This window comes from Lipotes vexillifer, unplaced genomic scaffold (assembly GCF_000442215.2).
Source record: "Lipotes vexillifer unplaced genomic scaffold, Lipotes_vexillifer_v1.1 scaffold71, whole genome shotgun sequence".
Taxonomy (NCBI): Eukaryota; Metazoa; Chordata; class Mammalia; order Artiodactyla; family Lipotidae; genus Lipotes; species Lipotes vexillifer.
In genome coordinates this window covers 7,660,231-7,670,149 of record NW_006793703.1, presented here as the reverse complement: position 1 = coordinate 7,670,149, position 9,919 = coordinate 7,660,231, and the positions used below count along the sequence as shown (strand labels likewise).

General features: G+C 41.6%; 1 protein-coding gene and 1 gene segment (V, D, J or C); one reads left to right on the top strand and one right to left on the bottom strand.

Moving 5' to 3' along the window:
* The window catches only part of LOC103069879 (T-cell receptor beta chain V region A20.2.25-like), a 10,907-nt gene extending 8,218 nt beyond the window's left edge, over window positions 1-2,689 (bottom strand). Inside the window, 2 exon segments of the V gene segment in view lie at window positions 2,337-2,390; window positions 2,683-2,689. Coding sequence covers window positions 2,337-2,390; window positions 2,683-2,689 — 61 coding nt within the window.
* Window positions 2,690-6,153: 3,464 nt separating this feature from the next.
* Window positions 6,154-9,919, top strand: part of LOC103082362 (trypsin-like) — a 4,196-nt gene continuing 430 nt past the window's right edge. The window contains exons 1-4 of the mRNA XM_007466635.1: window positions 6,154-6,216; window positions 7,669-7,828; window positions 8,569-8,822; window positions 9,377-9,513. Of these exons, the coding sequence (XP_007466697.1) occupies window positions 6,177-6,216; window positions 7,669-7,828; window positions 8,569-8,822; window positions 9,377-9,513 (591 nt within the window). The 5' untranslated portion in view covers window positions 6,154-6,176. The remainder of the gene's footprint in view (window positions 6,217-7,668; window positions 7,829-8,568; window positions 8,823-9,376; window positions 9,514-9,919) is intronic.

Sequence of the window (9,919 nt, the reverse complement as noted above, 5' to 3'; positions counted from 1 at the left end):
AGGAATGCCCTCCTCGCTTGGCGTGGTCTCTGTCGTCTTGCACTGGGCTCCTTCCTGCACAGATACAAAGAAATGCACCAGTTCAATCCTCTGACAACAGAGATTTTTCACTTCACAGGATGCTTATTGCATAATTTGCAGAACCTCACACAGACCCTGTCTGTTTCCCATACACTCTAGACAGATCCAGACAGGGTGATGATTATAGCTAATGAACGTGTACTTAATTTACCTGGACTTCTTTGAACAACTTGCATTTCTCATTTTTTTCACCCTGTCCTCCAGGAAGCAATGCCAGTTTCTTGGTTCCAAAAGTCCTAGATTTTCCCTTTTTTTTTCCCCCCTCCTATTATAACACATTTTTGTCGTGTGCGTACTTGTCTTCCCTACTGAATTTTCTCTTTTTAAGGTCATAGGCTAATCTTTCTTTTTTTCCAATTCCTTTTTTAAATTTCCTGCATGTTGGCCTCCATAATTTTATTTTATTTATTTATTTGGCCGCACCGAGCGGCATGTGGGACCTTAGTTCCCCGACCAAAGATCGAACCCACGTCCCCTGCATTGGAAGCGCAGAGTCTTAACCGCTGGACCGCCAGGGAAATCCCTATTTTATTTATTTTTAACAGCTTTATTGAGGTACAATTGATATGAAAAGAACTGCACACATCTAATGTGTACCATTTGAGGAGTGTGGACATATGAAAACACCTATACCATCCCCACAATCAAGATAATATACATATCTTAATTATTTTCTTTTTTCTCCTTCCTATCAAAAGCCCCCTTCTTACCTGTCAGTCTTGCATGACATATTAAGGTATATACTCCTTTTGCCTGAAACAAGAGCTATTCCTGAGAACCCACTACATGCTTTTCACTATTTCCTCCCTAAGGGTTACCTTCCAACACTCCCAGATGAGCAAACAGTCTAATCACCACCTGTCCATCCTGCTAGGATCCCAGGCTTTAGAACCACAACCAGATGCTTTCTTCTCATCATCTGAGAGCCTGACTGAAGTCTGAGCTTCTTCAAGGACTGGTCCCACGCTACGTTCTGGTCACCAAACAGCCATATTGAATCTATGCAAATCAATAGAAGCGCCCTGACAGCAATGGGTTCTGTGTGGAAAGGAGAAATAAAACAATAAGAAACAAAAACCATAGAATATACAGATTTGTTTTTGGTGTACGTGAATATTCTAGACAGTAAAGCAGAGCCAATATCAAGATGAAGCACCTGAAGAAAGAAATAACTATATATTTCACCGATCGTAAAATAATGGGTATACACCATGTATCCTTGTTGCTTATCTAACTATAGTCATTATTTTGTAATAACTTGAAATGGAGTATAATCTATAAAATATTGAAGCATTATTCTGTACACCTGAAAATAATATAATGTTGTAAATCAACTATATTTCAATATAAATAAATAAATAAAATAAAATAACGGGGTATAAACTGTATTTACCAGCACTGAAAGAATATATAGAAAAAACAGTTATCGTTTGGGGTCTGCCAGAGTTGGAAAAGGGTTTTTGAAGGAGAGGAGTTTAACCAGATCTTTAAGCTCTCTAACTAGTCCTATACCAATTTATTTTTTCTAAGAAATAGCTCTGCTAGGTTGTCTAAAATGAAGCTAGCCTCTGGCTTCAGCTAGTACTATCTGGCATGCCTTTCTCCAGTAACGTGAAACAACTTTTGAGACTGCCTTTTGAGATGTGTCCCTGCTATATACAGAGGTAAAGGAGTCTCTAACGGACTGGAACCCTGGCTTATCTTGACTCTCCTTGTACTTTTCTAGAACCCACAATCTTCTGCTGGTTTTGGCCTCTAGTGACCGCTTATTTTACTATGACTCTCCTGGTTCCATCTTCCCAAGGGACAAGACTAAGAAAAAATGGTCAGAGCTTTAAATAGACCGTTTCCTGGTTCAACACAAGGAAGAATTTTCTAACTGGATGGTTGAGGAGGTACCATGATCTCCTCTCTGCAACAGAGGCTGGATGACCTTTGGTGGGGATATTGTAGATGGGGCTCAAGTGCCTGAGGGGCAAAGAGGAGCTTAAGCATCTACTCCGTTCCAGAGACAGAGTTACAAACTGGGGATGTAAACACAAAATGTTTGCTTCAGGAGCTCAAAATCTAGTTGTCTTCACGACAAGGAAATCAAATCTTGCAACAAAATTCAAAAGTTATAATAACAACATAATTCCAGTGTCCATAGGGCCTGAACAATTAAGAAACCACATTCAGAGAGTCTCCTGAGGCAGCTCCATGAAAAAAGCTAGAAGTTCAAAGACAAAGCTGTCCCACCTGTTCCCGGGACTCACCTGCTCCCAGGAGACAAAGGACCACACAGCAGAGGAGCCTGGAGCCCTCCTCAGCTCAGACAGGATGGGACCCGGTGTCTCCCTGCCCAGGTTCCTGTCTTCTGAGTGCACTTCCCTGGTCCTGAGGGGGATGTGCTTGGGGAATCACTGCCCTTGTTAGTTTCTGCAGCTCACATTCCCTCTTTCCCTTTTATGACCTATGCCAGCACCTCAAAAGGTGGGTTGGGGCTACTGTGGCAGGACTGAGCTCGCATTCCCTCTTTCCCTTTTATGACCTATGCCAGCACCTCAAAAGGTGGGTTGGGGCTACTGTGGCAGGACTGAGAGGAATAGACCCATCCCCTACCGCCCATGAAGATGGCTGTGAGCCTCAGAGGGATGGGAAGAAGGCAGTAGGTTGGGCTTGGGGGTGACAGTTTGGCTTCAGACTGGTAAAGCTGAACACTTTTCTAAGGAGTTAGGATACTAAGTGGGTATTGACACAAAAACCTGAGAACAAAAGAAACCCATTAATTGGAGATGGTGATCAAATGAGGACTTGGTCACAAGGAAAACGGTGACAGCTAAGATGCTTGAGCAGAGAGGAGACAAGAGCCCAGGGGGATGATTGGCCAATGTTACTTGATGCTCTGTCATTAGCCTTGATCTCCTTGAATTCCATTTGTCTAGGAATGGCATTATATCAAATCGTGGGTCAAAGCTGAGTCTGGTAGTAGCACTTAAGAGAGTAAAATGATTGGAGAACTACTTGGACAAATCAGGGAGATTTTTACATTGGATGTTACATCTTTGGTGCCTTGATTCAGTCACCTGTGGTGTTGATTCTTCTCAGCTCTGGGTCACTAGCAAACCAGCTTCATGGCTTTCTGTGATCTCAAATCAGAGACCTCAGGGACTTCTTGCTACATTTCCCATGGGCTCTGAGACAGCACTTTGGAGAAAAGTTGTTAATCAGCTGGGAACCTACCTTGGAGTACAGCAAAAAGAGCATGTATCAACTCCTTACCTGCAAAAATGCCATGGAAGCTGCAAAAATACCATGGAAACGTTGTCAAGTGCTTTGCTGAAAACAAGCCATGCTAGTCCCAATTTCTTCCAAATTCCTCAATCTAGTGAGCTCGCCCAAAAGGAAATGGGGTCAGCTTGACATGACTTATCCTATGTGAACCCGTCTTCCCTACTAAGATTGCTAAACACTTTGATGACTGTCACTCACAAGGATGAAGTAGGAAAGTGACAATGACTGAGAGTTGTGAGGGTTACAGCACTTGTGAATGGTTGCTCACTAGCCTATGTCCCAGGAGCTATGTCTTCTTCCTAGAGTGGAATTCAAGGTGCCTACTGGGTTCTTCCTAATCCCCGAATTTCCAAAACTATAATAGAAAAATATTTCTGAGTCTAGTAATGGAACTCTTTGGATATCTGTGCACTTTGATTTAGGAAATGTATCCCATAAAAGCAAGGTGGGTATATTGAATAAGGTTGGGATGACGGAGCTTGGAGACAAATCACAAAAAGTTTTCCTGGTGGGGATATGAATACATCTGAAAGAAAACTGTCTTTCTCAAAAAATTAATGTGGGGTGTGTACTGTAATTTTTCCCTCTTTCTTGTCATTTTCCATTTATGATGCTCTATTTTGACCTTCAGCACCATTTTCACCTTCATCCATCTCTGTTTCTCTTCCTAACCTCATTTCCTTCCAATCCAATAGAATGTTTTCTCTTAATAAATGCCTCACTAGCCCATCATATTCAGAAGTGGCAAGTTTCCAAATTATTTCAAGATGGCATTTGCGCATGCTGTTCTGACAGCTGTGGGTCTCAGGTTACATACCTGAGAACCTCTATGATAAAACTTAATTGTCCTTTTATTAAGCCTGCTTTACCAGCCTAATCTTGAGGAATGGAGGTAGGATATGGCTGCAAATGGGAAGAGAGAGAAATGTGAAGTGAATTCTGACAGAGACACAACTGAATTAAGTCGGCACTTTAACAAAACTCTGATATGTGGATCAAAGATTAACTTCTCCCATTTCCCCATTATTTTCTCTGAGTATTCATTTTATCCATGAGGATATGAAAGTCCAGACACCCCTCCCCCCACAAACAACAACAACAACAACAACAACAACAGGGCTGCACTCACGAATTCATGTACCCTTTAGAGTTGCTCAAATGGTCAAGAGCAGAGTAGCAGTGAAAGAGACCTTATATATTGCCTGCCAAGCCTAAAACGTTTACTATCTGGCCCTTTACAGGAAAAAGAAAAGGTTTCTGACCCTGCACATAAAACGTGGAGAGAACCACATGTGGCTAGAAGAGAAATGCCCCCAGACTAATGGCACCCTTGAGCAGATTCTCAGGGAAAACGCGGCCTGGTTCCAGGATTCACTTTGCCAGGGAAGAACATTCTATTCACTAACACCGATTTGCCCTGATTGTTCACTTCAGTTTTTTAGTAACTTTCTTAGTATATTATGTTTCAAGGGGAGAAATTCTTATTTAAAATTTCGCTACACATTGTAGTGGTAAAGAGCCAGCACAGCACAGCCTCAGTGACTGGTGCGGTATTAACCAGGAAAGTGACTAGAGAAGACAGAGAAAAGGAAAAACAGACTCATTGAAGGAAAGGGCATAAAATTACCTGACACAGAGAGAATGTAATGTTGAACTTTTCTTGTCCTGCCTTAAAATATAAATGTTATTTCATCATTCCTGTATTATGTGTACGGCATCACAACGGAGGGCGTGGGCTCTGAAGTGAGGCTGCTTGTGTTTGACCTCTGTATGGATCACCTCATAGTATTGAAAATTTGAGGAAAAAAAAAAACACCTTACCTTCTCTAAGCCACAACCTCCCCATCTATAAAATGGCAAAAATTAGAGCACAACACTTATAAAGTTGTTTGTAAGGACTGAATGAGTAGATGTATCAAAATCCCACCCACAGAGTTTGATACATATTATAGTAAGCACTCAATAAATTCCCATTGTCTCTTCACTGGCCAAGAACTCTGTATTATCTTGGTGTCCAGACTTTGGTGAACTGACTAGGGAAGTGTTACGTAGTGCTTGAGAGCACAGGCAGTGAAGCCAGATTTCCGGGGCTGGAATCCTGACCCTACTATGGATTTGCCTTGTGATTTTGGTAAAGTCCCTTATACTTTTGTGAGCCTCAGTTTTCCCAACTGTTAAATGGGAATTATAATAGGGATCTCGTAGGCTTGTTTTGAGAATTACTAGTTTAACAAATAGGCTAAGTATTTAGCATATGCCTATTAAATACTAAGTTCAGATAAGGATAAATTATTCTCATTCTTTCCCTTTCCTATTTTGAACTATTGTGGTTTCAAATCAGAAATATTTTTCTTTTTTCAGGAGAACAAGTGTTCCTATCAATAATGAAACATTAACATGGGTATACAAGGCCAGAGCTACTACAAGACAAATTATACAATTCTGAAACAGGCATAAAAGTTCATGCTTGAGACAACCAAGTACCTAAATTTTTTCTCTGGGAATCAGGACACCTGCAGCCCTGATCTGTGACCTTACTCCAACTTACTTTTCTATTATGGGGAACAGTTTCTACCAGGTGGGCTCATTTTTTCCATTCCCATAACCTCTGGAAAAGTGGACAAAAGTGGATGTTTAAATTGGATACTGAATCATCTTCAGTGTGGCACGGAATTGAATTCTAAATTTGGATTTGTGACTTTCCAGTGAAATCACATTTCCAGCACCTGTGGCCATGGGTGTCAGTGACAAACCGGGTGGTATAAATAGCTGTGGATGGAAACCCTTCAGCATAGTCCCTAGTCCAGATCTGGGAAGCAACCATGATGACCTTCATCTTTCTTGCTCTCCTGGGAGTCGCTGGTGAGTCTTGATCAATAAGTGATCAGTAGGTGTCTATGACTTTTTTAAGGATGCACTTTCTACTCTGGAAGACAACAATGAATGTTGAATATAATCTCTGTACTCAAGAGGCTCAAGATGTTGAAACAACAGTGTACAGTACATATGTCTGTAGATAACTAAATCTCATTTGCTGGAGAAGATGATGCGGGGCAGGGGTGATCAGTGTAGAAAGTATTAAGAGGAAGAATCTGCCCTGACTTTCGGGTACAGTCTATGAAGTAAGAGAGAAAAAGAAAAGATAGTCAATGTTAAGGGAATGTTGTTTTGATCTTTATAAGAACTTGGAGTTAATAATTGGGACTAATGACTAATCTTGTTCTCCTTGAAGAGGCTGTGAGTATCACAGCCTGAGTCTCCTCTGTACTAAAGGGCATCTTAAGAGAGATCTTAACAGGAAAAGACACTCTATTTCTCGTGAATAAAAGCTATGGGCTTGTTTTACCACATCTTCACTAATGAAATCTCTCTGATGTAAAACAACATGTCATGCAGTCATGAAAAGAAATAGAGAAATGACTATTTCTGTTTTTATACTATTCAATACTATTGTACACTTCAAACTTACTACAGAATTTTCCCGAATTTCATTGTTATAAATAAATTCAATACACATATTTACATATCAAAAAAGTCTATCTCAAATTACTTTAAAATATATGAACAACAGGGCATATATCATATAATCCCAGACATTTGGAGTCCTTAGAAATAATAAATCAGTGGTCCAAAATTTACAGTGCTGAATAAATTTAAAATGTTGGAAATATAATCGGGATGAGGAGAAACATTAGAGAGAGAAACCTTATAATGTTCTATGAGATTATTTAGTTAACATTTTAGGTGAGAACCAAGAAGAGATTCTGGAAACAAAAGTACAAAACTCCCCATTTTTTCCAGGCCAGAACATTCTCAGGTGGTATTTAAAAGCTTCCTTTCTGTTACCTCATGTGGTGTTTATCCTATACTGAACTCTACAAATAAACACAATCATGGTGACAGCAAAGCTTTATTGAACACATACTTAAATGTCTCCTTGGCAAGCTTTTGTGTAAAAAGTATTCTTTATATTCTCAGGTAGTGGGCTTCAAGGCATTTATTACATAAGGAGTCTCTGATTTGTGTGTGTGTGTGTGTGTGTGTGTGTGTGTGTGTGTGTGTGTGTGTGACATGTAAAAAAATCAGTCTATTGATCAAATTTAAAGCATAAATTAAAAATTAGATACTTATAATAGTGTAAGTAGCATATGTGTTAAATGTATAGAACAATAAGATTTTGGAAACAATTACATTAAAATCACTGTTTCCTGATTATGCATGACAAGAAAACATGACTTATTTTTTTTCTGGTTAATCTGCAAAACCTTGCTTCTGAGTAGAAATTCCACAATAGCTCCAACTTCTCTCTGTCAGTTGCTTTCCCCACTGACGATGATGACAAGATTGTCGGGGGCTACACCTGTGCAGAGCATTCCGTCCCCTACCAGGTGTCCCTGAACTCTGGCTACCACTTCTGCGGGGGCTCCCTCATCAGTGAGCAGTGGGTGGTGTCCGCGGCTCACTGCTACAAGTCGTAAGTAACCAATACTCACAGCCCTGTTCTCTGAGGTCAGGTCATCCCCAGCCCTGCCAAAGCACAATCAGGGAGAACTACAGAGTTATGCTTGAGGGGGGAGCATTCAGATTTCAAGACCTCATTATCCCCCCCTGCCCAGGCGTTGTGTGCATTGAGGGATTTTCCCACAAAAAGATACCCTTAGAGTTCCCTGATGGCCTTCCAAATGAGAGCAATAAAGACATAGGAAGAAAAATAGTGAGTGATTAAATATACCTAGAGTACCTTAACAGCTCTAATCATTATAGCTCAACCAGGAAAAACATGGCATATGCAAGTAACAAAACACAGGAAATTTCCAGTACAACCTAAAGATAAACACAACTCATTCTATTCCCTTAATATTCTGCCATATCTCTGAGGCCTGCCAGGACTCCCTGCAATAATTGATAATCCCAACCAGATTAATCAACACCAGTTGCCTTTTCACCTCCCACTGCTTGATTGGCATCATTTGGTTCCCATTCCTACACCTAATGAATCTAGCAAGATGTTGGGTTGTGAGTCTGCCCTGGGAGTGACGCCTACCTAAGGAATCCTCTAACCTGCGCCGTAGGTGGTAGGACTACCTTAAGTGCACACTAACCTGTGTGTGTATGTGGGGGCTTCTGTCTGTGCTTATGCTCAAGACTGGGCTGTCATGGAATGGGAAGGAGCTCACGTTGGAGACTTAGAGAACTTGTAACCCTTTAATCCAGCCGAATGAAGGTGGGCCTGGGAGCACACAACATTGATGTCCTTGAGGGCAATGAGCAGTTCATCAAAGCAGCCAAGATCATCGTCCATCCCCAATACAACAAATGGACCTTGAATAACGACATCATGCTGATTAAACTGGACGCACCTGCCACTCTCAACACCCAAGTATCCACTGTCCCTCTGCCAAGATCTTGTGCAGCTGCTGGTACCCAGTGTCTCATCTCTGGCTGGGGCAACACCAAGAGCAGTGGCTGTAAGTGTCACCTGGAACAGAATCACCAAGTCTGAGAATCCTAGAAGTGAAAAACGTGTTCAGCATCGGTTAGCACTAGCTGTCACTCAGGGCAATGTTCCCAGAGAATAGTGGGGTTCTATGGAGTCTTAGAATATACTAATTGAAATGCGTAACATTCCTCTGCTTGACAACACAACAAAAATGGACTATGGTAATGTTGCCAGGTATGCAACTAAAATGTGATTAGTGATTTTCAGGGAACCAAAACGCGAGGAGGTACACAGAACAGAGACTAAGAGATTTGGAACTTTTCAAAGCATAGCCCCGCTTCAGAAATAAAGTCTCTAGATTTGAGCTCTATGGTCACTGATGCTAGTGTCAGAGAGAGAACAACTGTTGATGAAAACCGTTTGGAAGACCCTCCAGATATAAGTTGTTCTTCCAAAATAGAAGTTACCGGAAATCTGAGAGAAGGAATGGGAATATTGGGAAGAGGGGGCAGAGCTGCTGAGAAAGAAATTTCCCAGATTGGATGGGTAATCCTCTTCCATTTCCATTCTCACTCCCAACAGCCAGCTTCCCTGAGCTCCTGCAGTGTCTGAAAGCTCCCATCCTGTCTGACAGCGTTTGCCACAGTGCCTATCCCGACCAGATCACCAGCAGCATGATGTGCCTGGGCTTCCTGGAGGGCGGAAAGGACTCTTGCCAGGTTAGTTGCTTTGCACGCCTTCTCCTTCCAGCTCAGCTTCACATATCTCCACAGTATTTCCCATTTCCTGAAACTCAGAAAATTGAAAAGCTGTCCCTGGGGATGATTATGAGGGCTGAGGGATAGATTTGGGATAAATGATAAATTCATTTTGCCATATTAATGGTTAGGGATCAGGGGAAAAGATACACAGAAGATCATGTGCAAACAGTACATCCAGGCGGGCTTCTGAGGAGGGCTAGAGCAGAAGGAAACTTTGAAAGGAGCAGGGCCAGATAGGCAGCATTGCACTGCCCGGTCCACCTCTTCTTGGCACTACAGCCCTGCAACTAAGGAAAGAGGGAGTTCAAAGGAGGGGAAAGAATAAGGGTCCAGTATGGAGATTGAGGGTTGGTTTTCCAGGGAA